Raw genomic sequence first — 26,171 nt, 5'->3', positions numbered from 1 at the left:
TGGGTGGGTGTGGAGCACATGACTGTAAAGCTGCCGCCCAGTTGGGTGGGTGTGGAGCACATGACTGTAAAGCTGCCGCCCAGTTGGGTGGGTGTGGAGCACATGACTGTAAAGCTGCCGCCCAGTTGGGTGGGTGTGGAGCAAGACTAGTAACTGTGCGACTCTTCATAGATGTAAAGTGCCTTGTATAGTGACTGTTGTGAGCCTCTTGTTGAATCACTTGTGATACAAAAGATTACTGATGTGTGTATTTGTGTGGGTAATTAAATATGCATGTGTATGTATATATGTATATGTACATGTATGCATAAGTATGTGTACATTAATAATTTTGTAACTAGCGTCAAAAGATTATTTGCTTCGCTGAACGAACTAGAGGGTTCAGTTCCTGAACCGATTATGTGCCTCTGTAAACCTTTACACCACCGCCCACGGGATGGGTATTATGGGGTGCATAATAAAGAAAGAAAATGAATGGACCGAACCCCACAATTCATTTAGCTAAGCAAGTTACAATCTTGATGAGCTAGTTACAAAATTCACTATAAGTCGTCACATCATAAATGGGTTCGAGATCGACCACAAGTAGTGCATTACATAATTTATCAGTATTGTGCAGCCTGTGATCCCCGCCTGGCTGGATACTGATACCTAGGTAGTTTTCATGTGTCCAGACACAGGCGATAAGGTGGTATTATTTATTTAACTTAAGAGATATATATTTTTAAATGTTGTCACATTAACGGCTACATCTTCCTTTCTTCTGACATATAGATTTTTAAGATTAATTAAAATATATGGAAACTAATTATACAATTTATTGGCTGGTGTGCAGGGCTTCACACTCTCAGAGCTAGCCATCAAGTAACTATCAAAACGCATATATCTTCGTTTTCACTTCAGTTATATTTATGACAAAGGATTTTAAATGTAGCCTATATGTCTACCTTTCTGATGACAAATACTTTCGTTAATTACAATATCTAGATCAAACTAACATTGATTTTCAAAAGGTTGTATATTTTCCATCAATGGAGAGCATCAGACAAGAAGCCTTCTTTAAAATATGAATATCTTTCCTCACCCAATAAGATCTAATCTCTGAATAAAACGCAAAAAACGACTTGATTGTAACCTATCCACCGCTGCCCATTTGATGGGGGAGAGGGGGTTATGTGTAGGATAAACATATCAATTGTGACACTAGCCCTCCATATATGTCAGTTGCTTAAATTATAAACTGTACTTGTGGTCGGTCTCGAGCCCATTGTTGATGTGACAATGTGCATTGACTTTTGTAACTAGCTTATCAAGATTATAACTTGCTTGGCTATATGAATTGTGGGGCTCAGTCCCTGAGCCCATTATGTGCCTCTGTAACACTCCACTATCGCCCATAGGATGGGTATGGGGTGCATAATAAATGAACTAAACTAAGCTCTGCCTTTTTGATAACATATACAATTATAAGTTTTATTTGTGAATCTCAATTAATTAAACAAGGCGATGAGTCACAATAACGTGGCTGAAGTATGTTGACCAGACCACACACTAGAAGTTGAAGGGACGACGACGTTTCGGTCCGTCCTGGACCATTCACAATCGACTTGAGAATGGTCCAGGACGGACCGAAACGTCGTCGTCCCTTCAACTTCTAGTGTGTGGTCTGGTCAACTGAATTAAACAATATATCACAGAGCCTGTAGGGTTCGGTGAGATGAGCGAAGAGACATGGGAGATTTTACATAAGTACAGTACATGGTAGTTTAAGTAGCGAACGCATGTCAACGAATAGGGAGTATATATAACAAAACTATTGTCCTATGAAGTCGATTTGAAGTTAGTGATAGACACCAATGTGTAGCCATCAATAATATAACCTCTCCCATTCTACCAATAACCGTTGGAGTGCCACAGGGCAGCATCTTGGGGCCTCTTCTATTTCTTATATACATCAATGGTCTGCCTAATGTGTCTAACATTCTGAAACCTATTTTGTTTGCTGATGATGCTACCCTCATCTACTCCAACCCCAACCCACATACACTAAATGATGTTGTTAATAATGAACTAAAAAAAGTCCACTTATGGATGTCAACCAACAAACTAACACTTAACATAGAAAAGACCTACTACATCCTATTTGGAAGCAAATCTACAAATGCAATTCAGCTTCAGATAGACAATGTAAACATTAGCAATAAAAATGCTGGAAAGTTTCTTGGCCTATTCCTAGACAAGAGACTCAATTTCAGTGCCCACATACAACACATAACTAAGAAAGTCTCTAAAACAATTGGTATACTCTCCAAAATCAGATATTATGTACCTAACTCTGCTCTCATCTCTCTATATTATGCACTAATCTATCCCAATCTCAACTATGGTATCTGTGCATGGGGTTCAACCACTGCAAACCACCTCAAGTCCATCATCACCCAGCAAAAATCTGCTATCAGAATAATATCAAATTCTGCTTTCAGACAACACACTGCCCCCTTGTTTAACTCCCTAAACATGCTAAACATAATCTCACTCCATAAATTCTCTTGTGTCAACTACATTTACAAAACCCTGTTCTTAAATGCAAATCCTGCTCTGAAACTCTTCGTGGACAGATGTAATAGGACCCATTATCACCACACAAGAAATAAATATCTCTTTGATATCCCCAGAGTTAAACTTAATCTGTTTAAACACTCTATGCAAATAAAGGTACCCAGTTTATGGAACTCACTCCCTACTGAATTGAAAAGCTGTCCAACTTTTACATCATTCAAAATCAATACTAAAAGGTATCTAATTTCATCTTCATAGTTTTTCACTTTTTGCCTTAAAATTGCACTGTATCTATTGCTACCCAATCTCCCAACCTTTATGTTCCCAATTTGAACATCTTTACCATTGTGATCATTGCTGTCTTATATGTGCTGTCAATCTGCTGTATGGTGTCTATTAATCTTGTTTAAATTACTAATCAAGCTGTCAATGTAATCAATCAGAGCTTTAATATAACAATGTGCTTTAATATACTTACTAAGCTCTCTCATCTCATTTTTCTCTTGCAATGTATCTTTGTCATTTATCAATTCTGATAGAAATTACCTACTTAAAATTATCTGTTAGATTAAGGACCTGCCCGAAACGCTGCGCGTACTAGTGGCTTTACAAGAGTGTAAATACTGTACTCTCCAATGTATTCTGACAAACCCAATGTACCTTCTTGTATATATATAAATAAATAAATAAAATAAATAAATTTAACTTCCAAACATATTTTTTAATAAATGTTAAATGTTTTCTGACTAGTTATGTTAGATTTTATTAAAAATATGTATTCTACTTGTTAACATTATAATTTAAATTTGTGATAATTTGTGCAGAGAAGTGCGACAACTGGATATGCCAACAAACACTTTCCAAACAACGATATATCTTGGATAAGTCGCTCCACAACATTGACGCTTGGACCGTCGACTTCCTTTGATGCTACTTATTTACTTATTTCATAATGAAATTACATTAGTTTGGAGTAAATATATGTTTTCTCATGTTCTGCATTCAGCACCCACATTATAGTGAGTATATATACCATATTACTTCATTACCTAAATAATGCTAGGAGGGTTTGAGTAGCTTTGGGTCTTTAGTGGACAGAATCCCCAATAGATGGGGCGAGAGTCGCCCCCATCTCTCTCGCCCGAGCAAGAGTCGAAACTTAATTTAAAATTGATATATCTTTGTTCTCGAACATGATATATTTCACTTGGTGCAATCATAATAATGTTCATATCTCGGTCTTTCTGGAGGCATATAAGATTTTAGGCTTTATTAGCGTATCTTTGTTAATTATACAATATATCGGCAAGTGCGTAGGCGTCTGCACTCCATGCCCGACAAGCTACTGAGCGCTACTATAAAAACATATGTATCTTCACTTGAGCTATAAATATGTCTATTGTAATGTATTGAAAATGAAGCTCTTATTTCTAACTTGCTTAAGACATATAAAACATTTGTGTTTATTAATGAATTTACGTGAAATAAACATTGATATGAGAGAGAGTTGCTCTGTCGTTCAGTCTGTACGGGGTGGGAGCTCCGTAATTTTTAAAATACATGTATCTTCATTAGAACTTTAAATATGTCTATGGTAAAGTGTTTAATGTGAAGCTTATATGTCTGCCTTTCTTGAGACATATAAAACACATATGTTTATTAACGAATTCACGTAAAATAAACATTGTTCTGCGAGAGAGTTGCTCGGTCGATCGATCTGTCTGGGGTCGGAGCTCGGCTATTATAAAAGTACACGTATCTTCGCTTTAAATTTAAATATACCCATGGTAAGGTATTTAGAATGAAGCTTATATTTCTATCTTTCTTGTGACATATAAAATTCTTACGTTTATTAAGGAATCTGCGTGAAATAGGCATGGTTCTGAGATGAATGCTGCGGTTTTCGAGCTCGACGCGCGACAATGGACGCCAAACACATCCAGTGGGTGTTATTGAACCCCATACCCATTCTATGGATGGTTGGAGCCCCATACTCATTCTATGGGTGGTTGGAGCCCCATACCCATCCTGTGGGTTGTAGTGGACGCCATACTCATCCTGTGGGTGGTATTGGACCCCATAGCCTTCCTGTGGGTGGATGTGGTCCCCATACTCATCCTGTGGGTGGATGTGACCCTCATACCCATCCTGTGGGTGGTATTGGACCCCTTACCCACCTAACAGGTGGTAGTGGACAATATACCCATCCTAGCTATAGTTGGTATAGTAGACACAATAATATCCTGTTTGCAGTAGTTTACCCCATAGACATTCCAACGTAACATCGTTTTCTGTTAGCGTTCCTACAAAACATCCTTTAAAGATTTGTAAAGCACAAACTATGGTATATAATATTGATTGACGAAGGACTGTTATTCTATGTAATAATTTTTAGTGCTTATTATAATTTACTAAGAACAACTAATATTTCTCAAAACAAAACTACGAGCCTTCAATAGGAAGTAGCTGATCTGTAATATTCTAAGAGCATGGACAATAGTAGGTAAATTTCACAACCCATGTGGGATCTGAAAACTACAATTTTCCTTATAATTGAACCAATCACGACTATTCTGCTATCTAGGTTGACGGATGGATACTGTGAGACGTAAATTGGTACGTGAGGAAGAGTTTGGGCCATAGAAAAAAAGTAACTGGGAATATATCACATATTTACTAATTCATATTCAACATATTGACTTTAAGCATTAAGTCATATATGTGCTGTCTTGTGTGAGAACGGGTTGACGAGACTGGTTCGCTCTTCTCCTCGAGTCTTTGCATTTGGGATTTTTGACTCGAGTTTATCACCATTTGTATGGTGATCAGGTGGCTTCGTTGATGGTGTCCTACCTGCGGGCTTCGTCTTGGCGGCAGTATGAAGTTTCCTGGCAGTCCTGTTTCTTTTTGACTCTTCGTCGTAGTACATGGGTTTCGGTTTGAATGGTGGTTATCTTGAGGTTATCTTGAGATGATTTCGGGGCTTTAGTGTCCCCACGGCCTGGTCCTCGACCAGGCCTCCACCCCCAGGAAGCAGCCCGTGACAGCTGACTAACTCCCAGGTACCTATTTACTGCTAGGGAACAGGGGCATTCAGGGTGAAAGAAAGAAACAGGGTGGTGTTCTTTTTCTCGTGGTTGTTCCTGGACTGTCATCTTATGCTGCATACTGTCGCCTCGTATCGTGTGGTGTTGGCGGAGCCGCTTAACCCTTAAATGGCGCATAGCTATATACCATTTGACACCCACAGGCACATACCAAAAAAAAAAAAAAAAAAAAAAAATGATTTTTTCTTCCTAACCTGTTAATTTGTGTTCACTGATCATGGGAGAAATAATAAAAAAATCGTAAGTGGCATATATTGCCCGCTATAGGGCGGGGAAGTGTGGCAAAAATCAGGCGCTGACTGAGCGTGCATCCCAGGCGGTCTGTTGATCGCCAGCTGTCAGGCCAGAGTTTCCACAAAGAGATAATTACCTAATTATTTCAATGTCTCTGATTGATTTTTCGTAGTTTTTTTGCTGTAATATTATTCAATAGTGTGTAGTGTGATATATTTATATAATAAAATGAGTGAATCATCGCTGTACTCAAAAATATGGTGTGCATATTGTTGATTCAATTATGTTCATCAAACAGTGAACAAATACTTTGTCGGTTATTACACTATATACACAGGTTATATATAAGTATCTGCATGTTTTGTTCACCATGACAAACCACTAAGTTGGTATGCTGAGTGGCAGTGGCAGGCAGTGACTGGTTGCCACTGGCTGCCACTCCCTCCCTCACCTCACCTCACCTGACTTGCCACCTTGCCGTGCCGTCTTGCCGTCACTGACTTGCCGTCGAACTCTAGATCGTTGCACTAGGCTGACTCTCACCACACAGCATAATCGGACGGACAGACGCTTGAGGCTTCAATAATTGTCAAGAAATTATTGAAAACACTGCTGCTACCATTGTAATAACCCTGATTACCATTGTAATATCTCTGTGCTCTGTGATCATTCTGAACGCTATCCCTGTTGTAATTCTCTTTCTCTCTTCACTCAATACCCCAGCTTAACACTGTTACAGTCCAGTATGACCCCTCACTGGACTGCCACAAATATAAGAGGAATATTAAATGAGTAAGGTACATCCAGAACAAGGGTTATTAATTTAATTTAAAAAAAATAATAATAATCATTAAACACTGCCACCACCTTCCCGTCCAACCATACCTGAATGTGTCTATCACCGACTCCCCAGGAAGGCAAGGAATCAGTAATCATGGGACTCCCGGGTAATATGAATTTCAGTAATAAATTTTGGGAAATAGTTTGTTTAATTTATTTTACTTAGTTAAATCCAAGGGCAACTTTAATATCTATTAAATGGAGGAGAACTTGGGGTTTTCCAATTCAACACATAAAAATGACCAAGTAGAGAAATATATCAAAGGGAAGTTAAGTGAATACCACTGGACAAGTTATACAATTTATTTTATGAAACATGTAAATTAAGTCAATTTGAATATATACCCTATTCTATTCCCCTAGAGGCACAATGGATATTACTGAGGACATGAATCAAGTGCACACTACCTTAAATACCGCATTGAGGCCACGATGTTGATGGCTGCCCTCAGCCCCTGGGATGCAGGCTTGCGGCCCTCTAGTCCCGATACACTCCCAAGACACACTAACTCTTCTTTATTAAAAACGCTTACCAGTGGGACAGGCTCCACCCCCTAGTTCCTAGGCCCAAATTAACTCCGCTTATCCCAAGCTTATGGCCAATGGATTTAAACATAACTAGGTGATCTAGAAACCAGCCCAATGGCATGGGCAGGCACTACCCTGTGAGGCCCCGCCTCCACAGGCCTACATGTCTTTAACCAATCCGGATCAGGCTTGACCATAAGGGTCAATTCCTCTTGACAGAAAACTCCAAAAACTGGGAAGACACCAACGACTTTCCTGAGGGACTGCCGGCTGGGCACCCACGTGTAACTTGAGATCACAAGTTTATTAGCCCTGGGGTACTATTTTCAATTCGTCACTGAACAGATGGACGGAGAGCGAGGGGAGCAAGTGGCTTCAAGCTGTTTATGACCCCCGAGGGTTAGACCGTGACAAAAGACAGAGATGACCCAAAGGGAGGGAAGGCAAGCGAGAGAAGGGAAGGGGGAAGAGGAAGGAGAAGAGAAAGGGGGAAGGGGAAGGGGCTATGGTGTGCATATACCATTACAATGGAGGGAGGCAGTGATGGAGGGAGGGATGGGAGGCAGTGATGGAGGGAGGGATGAGAGGCAGTGATGGAGGGAGGGATGGGAGGCAGTGATGGAGGGAGGGATGAGAGGCAGTGATGGAGGGAGAGATGAGAGGCAGTGATGGAGGGAGGGATGGGAGGCAGTGATGGAGGGAGGGATGAGAGGCAGTGATGGAGGGAGGGATGAGAGGCAGTGATGGAGGGAGGGATGAGAGGCAGTGATGGAGGGAGAGATGAGAGGCAGTGATGGAGGGAGGGATGGGAGGCAGTGATGGAGGGAGGGATGAGAGGCAGTGATGGAGGGAGAGATGAGAGGCAGTGATGGAGGGAGGGATGGGAGGCAGTGATGGAGGGAGGGATGAGAGGCAGTGATGGAGGGAGGGATGAGAGGCAGTGATGGAGGGAGGGATGGGAGGCAGTGATGGAGGGAGGGATGAGAGGCAGTGATGGAGGGAGGGATGAGAGGCAGTGATGGAGGGAGGGATGGGAGGCAGTGATGGAGGGAGGGATGAGAGGCAGTGATGGAGGGAGGGATGAGAGGCAGTGATGGAGGGAGGGATGAGAGGCAGTGATGGAGGGAGGGATGAGAGGCAGTGATGGAGGGAGGGATGAGAGGCAGTGATGGAGGGAGGGATGGGAGGCAGTGATGGAGGGAGGGATGAGAGGCAGTGATGGAGGGAGGGATGAGAGGCAGTGATGGAGGGAGGGATGAGAGGCAGTGATGGAGGGAGGGATGAGAGGCAGTGATGGAGGGAGGGATGGGAGGCAGTGATGGAGGGAGGGATGAGAGGCAGTGATGGAGGGAGGGATGAGAGGCAGTGATGGAGGGAGGGATGAGAGGCAGTGATGGAGGGAGGGATGGGAGGCAGTGATGGAGGGAGGGATGAGAGGCAGTGATGGAGGGAGGGATGAGAGGCAGTGATGGAGGGAGGGATGGGAGGCAGTGATGGAGGGAGGGATGGGAGGCATTGAAGGAGGGATTGGAGGCAGTGATGGAGGGAGGCTTTGAGGGAGGGATGGGAGGCAGTGATGGAAGGAGGCATTGAGGGAGGGATGGGAGGGAGGGATAAGAGGCATTGAGGGGGAGAGGCAGTGATGAAGGGAGGTATTGAGGGAGGGATAGGAGGCAGTGATGGAAGGAGGCAGTGAGGGAAGGATGGGAGGCAATGATAGTGGGAGGCATTGAGGAAGGGATGGGAGGCAGTGCTGGAGGGAGGTATTGAGGGAGGGATGAGAGGCAGTGATGGAGGGAGGTATTGAGGGAGGGATGAGAGGCAGTGATGGAGGGAGGTATTGAGGGAGAGATGAGAGGCAGTGATGGAGGGAGGCACTGAGGGAGGGATGGGAGGCAGTGATGGAGGGAGGCATTGGGGGTGAGAGGCAGGGAGGGATAGAAGCAGTGAGGGAGGGAGGGTGGTGGTGGGGGTGAGGGAAGAGTGGGGTGGGGGGGGTGAGGGAGGGAGGGTGGTGTTTGGTTAATATGGTTCACTTGTTGTGTGGTCCACTTGTGTGATCCAACTTGTCATGTGAAGGAATTATTAATTGTAACCTGTGATAGAATGGTCACTAACACAGGAACTAACTTGGAACACAATTACACAATGAACTGTATTTAATTTTACTTATATACAGTGGCACCTCGACTTACGACTGCCCCTACTTATGATAATTTCGAGTTATGATGTAAATTTTATTGAAAAATGTGCCTCGACATCCGATGGTGTCGTCGACTTCCGATATTTGTTGGTACACGTTTGGGTCGACTGAGCGCATGGTTCCCGGTCACGCAGTCCGACCTGCCTCAGTTTACTACAGCTGCCCGCTTAGTGACGATCGCGCCTATAAGAAATTCCGCGTTTGTGGTGATGTTTTGCACTTTGAACATTAAAGTAATTATTATATATCATGTAATGAGTCCCAGAAAAGTCGGTGGTAAGGGTCAACATATGAAAACCCATGTAAGGATGACCATAGAGCAGAAACAAGAGTATACAATGTCTCTTCCTCAACAATTAAGAAAATGTGTGCAGCATGGGAAGAATTGCAAACCTTTGCTGAAACGACTCGCCCAAATCAAGCTGCTGTAGGCCGTTGCCTTAACCTATTCAATGACACTGTGATGCATCATTACAGACAAATGTTAAAACGAAGGGAAAAACAAATGTCTTGACAAATTTGTAGTGAGACAAACAAACACTGAACCACAACCAGGTCCTAGTGGTATTCAGGCAAAACGTAGGAGAGAGAGTTCCCAGAGAAAACATCACTGCCTGATGTGATAATGGAAGGGGACTCCCCTTCCAAACAGTAGCAACTCTCTTCCTTCCCCCTCATCACCATCTTCCATACGCCATCAAGAGCCTTCCACAAAGGTAAGATCAACATAGGTACTGTATTGTAGTTAGAAAAAACATTGTATTCAGTATAAAATGTATTTGTATGTTAATATTTTGGAGGGTGGGGAACGGATTAATTCAAATCCCTTTATTTCTTACGGGAAAAATCGCTTTGACTTACGATATTTCGACTTACGATTTGTCTCTAGGAACGGATTAACATCGTAAGTCGAGGCCTTTTGTAGTATGAAATATATCATACCTGAATGTTACTTGAAAAATTACTGACATCTTAACTTCGGTAATGCTGGAGCTTCGGAAAGTAGAGTCGCATTTTCCGACGAAATTTACGCTGTAACACGAAAAATTCGTAAGTAGGGGGATAATCATAAGTCGAGGTGTCACTGTACATGAGTTGTTGAATTAGTTTGGCAGTATAACAAATCTGTCAACAATATTTACTGAACTTGTTAGAAAAGGGACTTTATGAGTGCTAAAGTGGCAAAAAGCGTATCAACAATCATGAAACAAAGAACACAAACAAATGAGAATGTTGAAAAGTTATTAATTTGGATACACAGCAAGGAGTTAGCAGGTGATAGCATTTCAGAGGCCATCATTTGTGAGAAAGCAAGGCAATTGCATGAAGACCTTTTAAAGAAACGAGTTCAAGGCAAGCAGGGGGATGGTTTGAGAAATTTAGAAAAGAAGCGGTATTTATAGTGTTGAGAGAGTTGTGCGTTGGTGGAAGAACACAGCAAAGAACTCCTAGCCCTTTACAATGAGCAGCAACAGGAGGCAGTTGAGGAAATGTCTTCATGGGAGGAGGAGACGGCAGTAGAGAATTTCCCTTCCTCAACAATTAGGGAATGGTGTAGACTGTGGGAAGAAATGTAAACTTTTGTTGAAACGACTCACCCAGAGCTAGCTGTAGTAGGCTGTTGCTTTAACCTTTTTAATGACAATGTGATGCCTCACTACAGACAAGTGTTACAACGAAGGAAAAACAATCCTCTATGGATCTTTTTTTGTGAGAAAATCAAGCAGTGAACCACAAGCAGGTCCTAGTGGTATGCAAGCAAAATGTGCCAGTGTGTGTACCACAGAGAAGTCATCACTGCCTGATGTTATAATGGAAGGGGACTCTCCTTCCAAACACTAACACCTCTCCTCCTCCCCCCCTCCTCACCGTCTTCCATACGCCAACAAGAGTCATCAGTAAAGGTAAGTAATAACTTGTACATACTTTACTACTGAAGATTTGGGTGAATTAGGTATAAAATTTACTTTGAAGTTTATTTTTTTGGGAGTCTGGAATGGATTAATTCAATTTCTATTATTTCTTAAGGGGAAATTCGCTTCAGTTTATGAATATTTGGCTTACGAGCCGTCTCTGGGAACGGCTCTCTTTCAGTTAATCGGTCCAGTCTGTGACGGGGCTGGTTCTGTCTTCTCCTCGAGTCTTCAAGTCTGGTAATTTTGACTCCAGTCTCTCACCATCTGTTTGGTGATCAGGTGGCTTCTTTGATGGTGTCCCATCTGCATGCTTCATCTCGGTGGCGGAATGGGGTTTTTCTGGCTGTCCTTCCTTTTCTTTTTGTCTCTTCCTGGTGTACTGCACTTTTTGTTGACGTGGTCTTGTCCTTCTCTCGTGGAGGTTCGGGACCATCATCTTGCCGCATACTGTCGCCTCGTCTCTTGTGACGCTGGAGGAGCTGCTACGGATTGCTTTTGGTTTTAATGTTCCTTCAGCACCGTTCGCGGGCTGTCTCGGGTGTTCACTCCTGGCCTGCTCATGTGCCGCCTGAGCCATCCTGATCTTGGACAAGGTGCTCTTTTCTCTCTTACCCTCGGTTTGTTGTGGCCCCCTTCAGTTCAGATTTGTTTCCCTGTCGTTTCTGTTTCTATGGGTTCTGGTGATTGGTTTGTCTGTTTGCGGCCGTCTCTTCTTTTCTGGTGAGATTGGGTCGGCTTTTTTCCGGAGAGGCCCCTGGGGTTGTTGCTGCTTGGTTGGTTAGCCGGGGGTGCATCTTCTTGTGTCTGGTTGTGGCTCTTAGCCGTTGCCTGCGTGCCGCGGCCACTGTGGCCCTGGATGCACTTTGGGCTGACCCAGGTTACCTTCGTCCCTGTTCCAGGGGTTTGGGTCTCCCAGGTTGTCTGCAGGGTCATTTGGTGTTGCCAGTTTTTAGTTTCGGGTTCTGGCGCATGGTTTCCGCCTCCCGGGTTTGTCCCTCTTTTGTCCATGGCTTTGGGTAGTTAGCTCCGGGGAACCGTAGGGGCTCCCCCCAGAAAACCAGCGTTGAATGTAATGAAACGCCATTTTCTGGGTGAGTCCCGGAGGCTCCCCGGCAACCCTCCCTCCCCCCGGTCGGCGTTTTTTCGTGTGTTTTTGACATCCAGCCTCAGAATTGCAGGGTGGATCGCCAGCGTCGGGGTCTGGGGCTTTCCCTTCCCCCTCCCGCGGAGGGGGAACTGCGCAGACATGCGGCACGGCTCGTGTGATGTCATGCTCATTTGCTCGTTTTCATTTGGGGAGTTCTGTCCACTCGTTTGTCTATTTTCGGCGTTTTAATCAGAATAGGGGTTTTGTTTTGGGGCGCTTACCTTTCTGGGTGCATGTCCCGGTCCATGGCAGATATAGAATGCTCCAAATCCCATCTGCATTTCTATAGGCCATTGCTCCTCGTGCCTCTGAGGGGGGGGCCAGGTTCTGGCTCGTGGTCCTCGGTAGGCTTAGAACTCCATTTACACTGACTGTTGCCAAAGTTTAAGGATATACATATCAGCCTGGATAGCTCCGGGGAGCCTCCAGGACTCGCCCAGAAAAATGGCATTTCATTATAATAACGCTGGTTTTTTGAAAGTGTGTGTACAATTTGCATATCATGGATAAGGGTATGCTGCAGTATTTACTTGTAGTACTGTACATCTAAATATGCCTTTACTAATGATGCAACATTCATTGTGCAGGTTCCATAATGATGTCGTATCAACGGTGATATTATTCACTCCACTTCTCACTCCACCAGTTCGAATTGTGGTGAAAACCCTGCCGATTTTTGTCGGATGAGGTAAGTTCTGTAATGTACAAGCAGAAAGTTTAATGTGATGCTTCTCCTCAGGTAAATATTTTGATTGTCATGTTTACTTCCTTATCTTGTATGATATCTTACCCATGGAATATCTTCCTAGTGCAATAACTTACCAATGCAATATATTACCAGCGCAATATCTTACCTGTGTGATCTCTTACCAGTAGGATATCTAACAATGTGATATTTTACCCATTTGATAACTTAATGTGTGATATTTTACCTATGAGTAATTGTCACATTTTTTACAGTAATTATGTCACACGTGATCCGTACAATAATTGTCGCACAAATGTCCATCACTGATTGATGATGACACTGATCACTCTCAGTACAACACTGTGACTACTGTAGGCAATCACATGGTGTATCTGATTAACAATTGTTTAACCCTTAAACTGCGCATGGTGTATATATATGCCATGAGTAACATGTCCCACGGTGCGCATGGGGTATAGCGCGCCATAGGGTGCCAGGCACGATTCAAATGGCCCGTGGCTACACGGGGTTCACATTAGCTTCCTCACGGCTCTTGTAAACAGACACCATGTTTAAAAAAAATTGTGGGCTATATTCTCCGGTGTGAGAGCCACAGTACTGTGGGAGCAACCAAGGCTGGCACACGCAGCACGAGCTAACAGCATTGCTGTTCATCTTGTGACCACAGCATCGCCTAAAAAGTCAAAATAAATAGGTAACTGCTATTATTTGCAATTACAGTATTATAGATGACCCCTGTCTGTGATAAAAATGACCAGGATTGTGATAATAGCAGGATTATTGTGATAATTAGCACTGTGAGAGGAGTAATGCTGAGGAACGGAGGGAGACAGCATCGTTTACTGACTGTCTGGCCACCAGTTATTGTCTGCATTCACCATACCAGCTCAGTGGTTCTCTATGGTGAACACAAATGTAGATACTTATATATAAGTGTGTATTAGTGTAATAACAGCAAAAGAATTATGTTAGGAGGAGCAATTTGGGTGATGGAGGTCGCGTTGCCTGCATGACTTGTCTGGCTGTGTGGAGGGTGGCCACTATGCTCTTTGGGCACCCTACAGGTTTGTGTACACAGTTACGATGCATACAACATATAGATACTTATATATATAATGTGTGTGTGTATATAGTGTAATAACACTGCAAACAGTATTGTTGGGGGAGAAATTTTAGTGCGTGTGACCTTGAATGAGTGAGGTAGGCAGCCGCCAGCTGACTTTGTGTAGCGACGACTCTTAGTGCCTGAACTAACTTTGTCAGTTTAGTTGTACAGTTGTGTTGAACAAAACCTATAGATACTTATATATAATGTCTGTATATAGTGTAATAACACCACAAACTGTATTGTTGGGGGAAAATTTTTAGTGTATGAACTTGAATGAGTGAGGGAGACAGCCGCCAGCTGACTTTGTGTAGCGACGTCTCTTAGTGCCTGAACTAACTATATCAGCTTAGTTGTACAGTTGTGTTGAACAAAACATGTAGATACTTATATATAACGTCTGTATATAGTGAATAAAATAAAAAACAGGATGGTGGGAGGAGAAAGTGGGCGAGTGAGGCGTTGTTGAGGGAGTGGCAACGAGTGGCTGGCTGGTGTGTGGCGGTCACTCCTCGTTGCTTTATGACTCATAATACCAACTTAGTGGTTTGTTATGGTGAACAGAACATGCAGATGCTTATATATAACCTGTGAGTAGAGTGTAATAACAGCAAAACTATTTGTTTATTGTTTTATGAACATACTAATTGAATCACTAATATGCACACCATACTTTTGAGTATAGTGATGATTCATCCCTTTTATTATATAAATCTATCACACTACACACTATTGAATAATATTACTGCAAAAAACTAAGAAAAAATCGGAGACATTGAAATGTTTAGGTAATAATATCTTTGTGGCAACTCCCACCTGTCAGCTCGTGGGACACTGACCGCCTCTGACAACCGCTCTGTCAACGCCCACATTTTGCCAGATTTCCTCGGCCTATTGTGGCCAAAATATGACACCTATGATTTTTTTCCCGTGCTCTGGGAACACAAATTAAAATTTTTAGAAGACGAAATAATTTTTAAATTTTTTTTCTTGCACACAAGGGTGTAAATCTCCTCAGGACCCCTTAGCAGCTTAAGGGTCAACCATTAAACTGTGCAACACATCATTTGATGTGTTGAGTAACTTACCCAAAAGTGCGCATCACGTCATATGACATGTTGGAGTACTAAGCAAGATTTAAACGGCCCGCGGATACACAGGGTTCACCTTGCTTTCCTCAGGGCTCTTGTAAACAGACGCCATTTAAAAAAAAAAAAAAATCGTGGGCAACATTTCCAGGTGTTAGGGCCTCAGTACTGAGTGAGCCACCAAGGCTGGCGCACGCAGCATGAGCTCACAGCACTGCTGTTCAGCTTGTGACCACAGCATCATCTAAAAATGTCAAAATATATATGTACATGCTATTATTTAGCGATGATAGTATTACAGAAGACCCCTGACTGCGATAAAAATGACCAGGATTCTGATAATAGCAGGATTGTTGTGATAATTAGCGCTGTAGTGGGAGGAGTAATCTTGGTGGGGAGGGAGGTAGCGTTGTCTGCAGACTCTGTGTCCACCTTTTACTGTCTGGACTCGCTATACCGGCTTCGTGGTTCGATATAGTGAACAAAATATGCAGATATTTAAAATATATATAATGTCTGTATATAGTGAATAAAAACAAAAACAGTATGGTGGGAGGAGAATGTTGGCGAGTCACATGAGGTGAGGGAGGGAGTGGCAGTGAGAGGCTAGCTGCCTGGTGTGCCGGCCACTCCTTGCTGTTTTTGACTTAGCATACCAACTTAGTGGTTTGTTATGGTGAACACAAATGTAGATACTTATATATAACGTGTATACTGTATAGTGTAATAACAACGAAAGGAGTGTTGGGAGAAGCCATTTTGGTGAGGGAGGTGGCGACATCTGCATGACTTGTCATGCTGGGTAAGGGTGGCCACTATGCTCTTTGGGCACTATACTCGCTTAGTTGAACAGTTATGGTGGAACAGTGAACGGTCAACCCCGGAACTCACAGTTCTTGCGACGGCGCTGGAACCAATCGTATTGGCGTATGCCTTTCCATTGGAGACTTTCAGCGCCGTGGAGAGGAGGGACCTGCTGCCTGGGTAACAGCTTCTCCCCTGAATCAACCTACCCTGGCTTTGCGCCCCGGTGAGGCCTCTCCAAACCGACAACCAGAGCGCAACTCCAGAGTCTCCTGAGACTGATGGATGCCTACTATGGTGAAACAAAACATGTAGATACTTATCTATATAAATAAAAATGGAAATGTTTGTTCAAAATGGCTAATCTTCGAAAGTTCTTCACCGATTGCTTTCAAATTTTCACTCAACGTTCCATTCGCATCCGATCAGGTTTTTTTTTTTTTATACATACTATATTGATGTCACGCCTGGGACCGGAAAAATCCAGCTTTTTCTAAAAAACTGTTTTTCCATGTGTACAGTATTTCATGTGTGGGAAATCTTTGAAACCTCCTTACCGATTGCTTTGAAATTTTGACACAACGTTGCATTCGAATAGGCGCATGGTTTTATATACCTACTATATACAGGTCTCGCCTGTGAGAGGAAAAAACATGCTTTTTTTGAAAAACAGCACCATCTGTTGGATGTAGGAGCAACACACGCTGTAATCTCCAAAAGTTCTTCACTTCATGCTTCAAAATTTTGACACAACATTCCATTCAAATACTTGCATGTTTTTATATACCTACTATATAGATGCCACACCTGAAACAGGTAAAAACCATGCTTTTTGAAAAACAGCGCCATCTGTTGCATATAATAGCAACACACATTTTCCTAAATATGTTAAGATTCCATCTCAGTGTTTCCGATTGCAGTGATAAATTGAATTTTCATAGTTTGATTTATTTTCATTTTCATTTATTTATTTTGTATGACATTGCGGTAGAATTGAGCTGTGTTGTTTCCCATTCCGTTCATTTTGTAAGTATAAGTATAGATGCCACACCTGTGACTGGTAAATTTTTTTTTTTTAAGAAATGGTGCCATCTGTTGGGCATATGAGAAACTCACACTATGCTAATTAGGTTACAATTTCATTTTAATGTTTCCGATTGCATTGAAAAATATAATTTTCCTAGATTTTGATTTATTTTCATTTTGATTTAAGTATTTTGTGTGACAATGTGTTGGACTTGAGCTGTGTTGTTTACCATACTGTTCATTTTGTGAGTTTTTTTCATTTTTCTAAATTTTCTGATGTGAACATCAGATTACTGTAGACACTCGATTATCCAGGATTTGACCATCTGGAAAACACCCTTATCCGGCTAAAATTGTGACTGGATAAAGTTATCCCACTATTCAGCAAAAATGTTGATGGGAACCTGATAAAAGCCGGTTAGGCCGGATAAAAAAATCTGAGCTGGTGGGCCATGCCGTATTAATCCCGTACAGCTGTGGCTCAAGGCCATGGTGTAGGAGGGGGGTAGGATGGGTGGGTGGTGTCCGGAGAGAGGGGAGTGTTGGGAGGGACCACCTGGGGGATAACAGTCAGGAAGGGAGGGAGGCAGTTGGTCAGGAAGGGAGGGAGGGAGGGAGTTGGTCAGGAAGGGAGGGAGGGAGGGAGTTGGTCAGGAAGGGAGGGAGGGAGGGAGTTGGTCAGGAAGGGAGGGAGGGAGGGAGTTGGTCAGGAAGGGAGGGAGGGAGGGAGTTGGTCAGGAAGGGAGGGAGGGAGGGAGTTGGCCAGGAAGGGAGGGAGGGAGGGAGGGAGTTGGTCAGGAAGGGAGGGAGAGAGTTGGTCAGGAAGGGAGGGAGGGAGTTGGTCAGGAAGGGAGGGAGGGAGTTGGTCAGGAAGGGAGGGAGGGAGTTGGTCAGGAAGGGAGGGAGGGAGTTGGTCAGGAAGGAAGGGAGGGAGTTGGTCAGGAAGGGAGGGAGGGAGTTGGTCAGGAAGGGAGGGAGGGAGTTGGTCAGGAAGGGAGGGAGGGAGTTGGTCAGGAAGGGAGGGAGGGAGTTGGTCAGGAAGGGAGGGAGGGAGTTGGTCAGGAAGGGAGGGAGGGAGTTGGTCAGGAAGGGAGGGAGGGAGTTGGTCAGGAAGGGAGGGAGGGAGTTGGTCAGGAAGGGAGGGAGGGAGTTGGTCAGGAAGGGAGGGAGGGAGTTGGTCAGGAAGGGAGGGAGGGAGTTGGTCAGGAAGGGAGGGAGGGAGTTGGTCAGGAAGGGAGGGAGGGAGTTGGTCAGGAAGGGAGGGAGGGAGTTGGTCAGGAAGGGAGGGAGGGAGTTGGTCAGGAAGGGAGGGAGGGAGTTGGTCAGGAAGGGAGGGAGGGAGTTGGTCAGGAAGGGAGGGAGGGAGTTGGTCAGGAAGGGAGGGAGGGAGTTGGTCAGGAAGGGAGGGAGGGAGTTGGTCAGGAAGGGAGGGAGGGAGTTGGTCAGGAAGGGAGGGAGGGAGTTGGTCAGGAAGGGAGGGAGGGAGTTGGTCAGGAAGGGAGGGAGGGAGGGAAGGAGGGAGTTGGTCAGGAAGGGAGGGAGGGAGTGAGTTGGTCAGGAAGGGAGGGAGGGAGGGAGTTGGTCAGGAAGGGAGGGAGGGATGGAGGGAGTTGGTAAGGGAGGGAGGGAGTTGGTCAGGAAGGGAGGGAGGGAGGGAGGGAGGGAGGGAGTTCTTCAGGAAGGGAGGGAGGGAGGGAGGGAGTTCTTCAGGAAGGGAGGGAGGGAGGGAGGGAGGGAGTTGGTCAGGAAGGGAGGGAGGGAGTTGGTCAAGAAGGGAGGGAGGGAGTTGGTCAAGAAGGGAGGGAGGGAGTTGGTCAGGAAGGAAGGGAGGGAGGGAGGGAGTTGGTCAGGAAGGGAGAGAGGGAGGGAGGGAGTTGGTCAGGAAGGGAGGGAGGGAGTTGGTCAGGAAGGGAGGGAGTTGGTCAGGAAGGGAGGGAGGGAGTTGGTCAGGGAGGGAGTTCTTCAGGAAGGGAGTTGGTCTGGAAGGGAGGGAGGAAGGGAGTTGGTCAGGGAGGGAGGAAGGGAGTTGGTCAGGGAGGGAGGGAGTTGGTCAGGAAGGAAGGGAGGGAGTTGGTCAGGAAGGGAGGGAGGGAGTTGGTCAGGAAGAGAGGGAGGGAGGGAGTTGGTCAGGAAGGGAGGGAGTTGGTCAGGAAGGGAGGGAGTTGGTCAGGAAGGGAGGGAGGGAGTTGGTCAGGAAGGGAGGGAGGAAGGGAGTTGGTCTGGAAGGGAGGGAGGAAGGGAGTTGGTCAGGAAGGGAGGGAGGAAGGGAGTTGGTCAGGGAGGGAGGGAGTTGGTCAGGAAGGAAGGGAGGGAGTTGGTCAGGAAGGGAGGGAGGGAGGGAGTTGGTCAGGAAGGGAGGGAGGGAGTTGGTTAGGAAGGGAGGGAGGAAGTTGGTCAGGAAGGTAGGGAGGGAGGGAGTTGATCAGGAAGGAAGGGAGGGAGGGAGTTGGTCAGGAAGGTAGGGAGGGAGGGAGTTGGTCAGGAAGGAAGGGAGGGAGGGAGTTGGTCAGGAAGGAAGGGAGGGAGTTGGTCAGGAAGGAAGGGAGGGAGGGAGGGAGGGAGGGAGGGAGTTGGTCAGGAAGGAAGGGAGGGAGGGAGGGAGTTGGTCAGGAAGGAAGGGAGGGAGGGAGGGAGGGAGTTGGTCAGGAAGGAAGGGAGGGAGGGAGGGAGTTGGTCAGGAAGGAAGGGAGGGAGGGAGGGAGGGAATTGGTCAGGAAGGAAGGGAGGGAGGAAGTTGGTCAGGAAGGGAGGGAGGGAGTTGGTCAGGAAGGAAGGGAGGGAGGGAGGGAGGGAGTTGGTCAGGAAGGAAGGGAGGGAGGGAGTTGGTCAGGAAGGAAGGGAGGGAGGGAGGGAAGGAGTTGGTGACGGAGGAAGGAGGAACTGTTGTGTGTGTATGTGACTCGCATTAAGCCTAACTAAGGAAGGTGGCGTTGGTGGTGTTGAAAGAATTATATTGTTTTCTTATTGCTGTGGAGAGCTAGTTACGAATATTAATTAAATATCACACTATAATAGTTGAACAGTACAGTACAGTACTATATTTGGTTTGCTATTTATTCATTTAAATATTTACAATAAAATAAAATGGGATTTAACAGAACTTTAGGCGCATATGTTAATCCTTCCACTGCTCAGGGGTCCTGAGGTCATTTACACCCCTGTGTGCAAGAAAAAATTTTTTAAATTTTTTTTCGTCTTCTAAACATGTTAATTTTTGTCCCCTGAGCACAGGAAAAATAATAAAAAAAATCTGTTGTACATACCAATGACACAATTGAGCCGACAAGTTGGCCGATGACGTCACAGAGCGTGAGCACTCAAGGGTGCTACGTCAGGCAGCTGTTGCTCACGGCCGCTCAGGAGGCCCGAGTTGCCGCGAATTTATTTTCGCAGAATTATTTACAGTATTCTTGGGTCATTTTACACAATTTTTTTTGCCAGTATTGTTCCAATTATTACCACTAGACGTTGTATTATAATAAAAATGGTATAAACTCGCTAGGCGCTCGCATATTAGTGTCACAAGTATGCCCACCAAAATGGTATAATTTACAGGAAATATTCAATGTATTTGGTTTTTTTTTCAATATAAATACTAAAATTAACTTAATATGTACATTTATTTACAAAAGAATTACACATTTAGTAGTCCTGGAGACTGTGATACTGTGCGAAACAGCCAATATGGCACAGAGGGACAGCGCACGCTTCACACCATATCAACACCAATTTACGTTTCTGTGGCCTCAATTTGGTACTGGAACACACAACACATCGACGCTGGCCTGCTGCACGAGATCCAGTTGGTGGTAATTTCTTTATTTGGTGTATCAGAAATGCCTCCCTGTGAGCGAGCCTGGGTGCAGGAGCATGGTTCAATATTGGGTCTCGAATGGGTCTTTGTATGCCAGGTGTGTCCTTGCCAAATTTACCTAGTAACTGTTCCACAACTTGAAAACAAAACGAACGGAAATATGGTTTTCTACTTGTTTTCACAAGATACATGTTGTAACTGTTCAGCATTGTTACGTCAATAAGGTGGAAAATCATTTTCTTCGTCCACTTCACTTTTTTCCGTACACACTCTACAGCACCCACCATCATGTCAGATTTATCAACTAAATGCATGTTGATGTTGTAGTCTATCACACAATCTGGCTTATATATTATTTGCTTTGTTGTTCTGTTCACCTTGCCACTGTCCACCATTGTACCAGGGTGAATGGTGGTCAACATGTTCACTTCACGTCTGTCTTTCCACCGCACTGAAAGCATTGCACCACTTTTTCTTACCTCGCAATCACCTACTTGCATAACAGTGTCAAACACAGGCATTTCCTTTCGTTTTGGCTTTACTGTGCCACACACTCCAGTCTTATTATCAAGCAAGAATTTCGTTAGCAAGGGACTGGTATAATAGTTATATGTACAATATGTGGCCCTTGTTCAGATATGGTGCAAGCAGTGCCTTCACCACACTACCTGAGAAGCCATGTTCGTCATTAGCAGGAATATCTACATTTGTGGCGGAATAAAGTATCATGTGTAACACCATTCCTGATTCATAGTCACAGAGCACAAAGAATTTCAGTCCACATCGGTGACGTTTTGAGGGAATATACTGCTTGAAGGCAGCACGTCCTTTGAAAAGCACAAGGGATTCATCAATAACCAGCTTCTGAGCTGGTACGTAGTAATCTCGGAACTTTCCAATCAGGTCATTTAGCACGTGCCCCACCTTTCAAAGCCTATTATTCTGTCTCTCGTCTGCATTATTTGCAAAATGAAGGCACCGTAGGATCAACAGAAATCTGTCTCGGGACATATATTTCCCGAACAATGGTGTTAGAACAGCGTTGTCTTTGCTCCAATAATCTGATATTACGTGTTTCACACAATGTTTCATCAACATGCAAATTGCGAAAAACACATACAGTTCACCAACAGTTGTCTCTTTCCAACGCTGTAGTCGTGAAAATTCCGATAGTTCCTCACCTTCAATGAGATCGGCCGCAAGTCTGTTCGTTTCGTGAACAATGTGTTCCATGAGCGGCTCATCGAAATATGCAGTAAAGAAGTCCATTTCACTCATTTCATCACCAGTATCAGGGAAAAGATCTGTTATTCCCACATCTCTGTTGTCAAAGTCAGGAATTTGTGGAACAAAATCTTCCCCATCACTCCACACAATCAAATCTGCTGCCTTCCGAGAGCCATTAGCTGCACCACGGCGAGGAATCCGGGGACCAGGAGCTGAAGCAGGCATTGCAACAGTAGGGGCAGGAAGGGTAGATGAGGGGAAAAGATTTGGAACATGTGGGAATTTGTTCCTCATTGTCGCCATATTGTTCCATGCAGCGGCGCTTGGCTGGGTGGGCAGGTGATGCGGCGAAACTTGTACTGGCACTAGCAGTCAGGGTAAAACTACAGTGGTACCTCGGAACACGAGTGTCCCTGTATGCGAGTTTTTCGGAATACGAGCCGGATTTCCTCGGAAAATGTGCCTCGGAAGGCGAGGGTTACCTCGGAACGCGAGTTTGTTGATACACGTTCCGGCCGACCTAGCGCGTGGTGGTACGGCGATCGTCGCCCCTCCGCCCTTCAGTTTACCATTGTCTCCCGCCTAGTGACTATACCTCCTGAATTCTTCACAAGGATTTACAGTTTTATGTCGGTTTTTTGGCCATTTGAGCATAAAAGTTGTTATTATATATCTCGCCATGGGTCTCAAGAAAGCCATTGATAAGGTTCAACCTAAGAAAATAGCTGTGAGTAGAGGCAGTAGAGGATGTCCCTTCTTGATTAAGAAAATGTGTGAAGTATGGGAAGAACTGCAAAGTTCTGTTGAAAAAACTAGCCCAGATAAAGCTGTAGCAGGCCACTGCATTGACCTTTTAAATGACAATGTGATGTCTTACTACAGACAAGTGTTAAAATGTAGGGAAAAACAAGTTTCTTTAGACAGATTCTTAGTAAGACAAACAAGTCCTAGTGGTATGCAGGCAAAATGTGCCAGTGTGTGCTCACCAGTGAAGTCCTCACTGCCTGATGTGATAATGGAAGGGGACTCCCCTTCCAAACAGTAACTCCTCTCCTCCTCCCCCCTCCTCACTATCTTTCATACGCCTACAGCATTTAACAGCAAGGTAAGTAATAGCTTGAACATAGTTTTGTAGGTTTATTTAGATGAATTAGGTATAAAAATTTAGTTTCATGTGGGGTTTTTGGGGTAGTCGGGAACGGATTAATTCATTTCCCATTATTTCTTATGGGGAAATTAGCTTCGGAATACGAGTTTTCGGAATACGAGCCATCTCCAGGAATGGATTAAACTCTTAAACTGAGGTACCCCTGTATTCTCCGATTCTTCATCACTAAAACCTGAGAAAGATTCACCTGTTTCAGTCTTGTCGATTATATCATAAACGTGCAATGGAACAGGATGAACGACGTGCTTTGACGCTTGGTGGTGTTAAGTAGTAGCGGGTATCTCATGTGGCATCCTCACCCTCGTGGCACCAACATGTTCACCCTCACTATCCGTTGTTTCTATTCCTTCAGGCTGTGTATAGTCCTCATCTATATCCGAGTCGTCAATATCAGATTCGTCAACGTCCTTGAACAATTCATTGGCAATTTCGTCTTTGGTCAAAGACTGCGCAGCGCAGTGCGCTGAGCGAGGTCGCACGCTGGGTCGTGATGCGCTTGCCATGGTATCTGGCCACTAACTAAGGCCTGTGAAACAAAGGAGGCCTGCTCTAGATTTTTTTTTTCAAAATGGCGTCTGTTTACAATCGCCTCTGGCTGCAGTATGGGTGACCCCTTTACACCGCGGGACATTTGAATTGTGCCTGGCACCCTTTGTCATATATATATACGCCATGCGCACGGTGGAACATGTTACTCATGGCGTATATATACGCCATGCGCAGTTTAAGGGTTAAAGTCATCGCATAGTGTGTCAACACCCACGTGTCAACACATGTGGAGGGGGGATGGGAAGGCTGGCGTGAGGTTGGGGGAGGTGGGTGACAGAGGAGATCACACATGTCATCTGTCTCTGTTCCAGTCTCAGCCCACCCACCCACCTGTTCACCCACTTCCCTGCCCACCCACCTGTTTACCCACCTGCCTGCACGCCCACTTACCCACCTGTTCACCCACTTCCCTGCCCACCCACCTATTTACCCATCTGCCTGCACGCCCACTTACCCACCTGCCAATCCACCCACCTGCCTGATACCCCACCCAGCCACCTGTTCACCCACCTGCCTGATACCCCACCCACCCATCTGTTTACCCACCTGCCTGCATGCCCACTTACCCATCTGCCAATCCACCCACCCACTTGTTCACCCACCTGCCTGATAGCCCACCCAGCCACCTGTTCACCCACCTGTTTACGCACCTGCCTGCACGTCCCCTTACCCACCTGCCAATCTACCCACCCACCTGTTCATTCACCTGCCTGATAGCCCACCCAGCCACCTGTTCACCCATCTGCCTGCTTGCCCACCCACCCACCTGAATGCTTGATGTTTGGGAGGACAAGGGAATGGGGGGGGGGGGAATGGTGGGGAGGACTGGGAGACAGGGAAAAGTTGCAGTGAGCCACAGCAACGTGTGGCCGGGTACAGCTAGTATATAATGTGTGCGTATAGTGTAATAACACCACAAACAGTATACTTGGAGGAGGAATGTTAATGCATCTGGCCTTGAACCAGTGAGGGAGAGAGGGAGGGAGCATCAGTTGTGTGTGGCCACCTGGTACTGTCTGCCGTCACCATACAAGCTTAGTGGTTCGTTATGGCGAACACAAATGTAGATACAGAGCACCGATACAGGTTAACGAACTTTAGTTATCCGAAACTTCAGTTTCCTGATTGGGGTTGGGGAGTCACGCTACACGAACTAAGTTCGGGTAGGAAGCAGTTCGCCAAGCTTCACGCCGGCCGGGGTTGTGGTTACCCTACACGAACCAAGTTCGGGTGAGGAAGCAGTCTGCCAAGTGTCGCGCCGGCCCGTGGTGGTGGGTGGGTGGGAGGGAGATGGTTTAGTTTGTCCACTGACCATGTTGGGTGCCACCACTCTAGTGCCTGCTACCCTGTGACGTCACAGATTCACAGCCTATTGTTCTCATTGTTTGAATTTGTCCCGAGACTGGAGTGTTCAGTCCGTGACTTTGTTTTACATATCAGCACAATCAAGCAACATCCATGCACCATGTCGGCTCCAAATGCAAGCATTGTGTCAATGAAAGCATCAATAAGCGGATTACGTAAAAGAGGTCAGTGATGACATTTGAGAAGAAAGTTGAAATAATTAAGAAAGTGGAGAGTGGTGTCCCGAGATGTGTCGTGTGCGCTGAATATGGCATTAGCAGAATTACTGTTTTTGATCTTCTTAACACTTTGAGGTTCCACAGACTGATTATCTCGTCACTCATTTTTCTACTGAATGTGTTCCAACGACGCAATACTGAGTCACTCATTAAAATATTTTTTAAAAATTTAAATTTTATCAGATCAATCTGGTAGTGGTTTTAAAATAAGCGCCTTTAGATTGCACACAATTTGATACCAAAATCAAAGATATAACATGAAACTTGATGTCCAAACACTTGAAATATTATAAATAGGCCTATGGTCCGAATATTAAAATAATTGTTAAAATTCTATTTATTGTCCTATTATCTTGGGACTAGTTTTAAAATGCGCGCCGTTTTATTGCGAACAATTTGATACCAAAATGAAAGATGTAACACAAATATTTATGTCAGAACACTGTAAAGATATAAATAAATTTGTGATGATGAGCGTCCAGAATTAAAATATTTGTTACAAATCCAGTTATTGCTCTATTATTCTGGGACTAGTTTTAAAATACTCGCCTTTTTATTGTGAAC

General features: G+C 44.7%; 2 protein-coding genes across 2 annotated transcripts in view; one reads left to right on the top strand and one right to left on the bottom strand.

Moving 5' to 3' along the window:
* Positions 1-26,171, top strand: part of LOC123763712 (zinc finger protein 271-like) — a 106,729-nt gene that overhangs the window by 20,066 nt on the left and 60,492 nt on the right. Inside the window, exon 2 of the mRNA XM_045751011.2 lies at positions 13,122-13,222. The gene's annotated coding sequence lies outside the window, so the exon portion shown is untranslated. The remainder of the gene's footprint in view (positions 1-13,121; positions 13,223-26,171) is intronic.
* LOC123766438 (piggyBac transposable element-derived protein 4-like) lies at positions 22,008-22,601 on the bottom strand. Its single transcript, XM_069304085.1, has one exon. The coding sequence runs from the start codon at positions 22,599-22,601 to the stop codon at positions 22,008-22,010; it is 594 nt and encodes a 197-aa protein (XP_069160186.1).

Source organism: Procambarus clarkii, chromosome 5, assembly GCF_040958095.1.
Source record: "Procambarus clarkii isolate CNS0578487 chromosome 5, FALCON_Pclarkii_2.0, whole genome shotgun sequence".
Lineage (NCBI taxonomy): Eukaryota > Metazoa > Arthropoda > Malacostraca > Decapoda > Cambaridae > Procambarus > Procambarus clarkii.
Note: the sequence above shows the minus strand (reverse complement) of the source record. Positions and strands in the feature narration are given on the sequence as shown.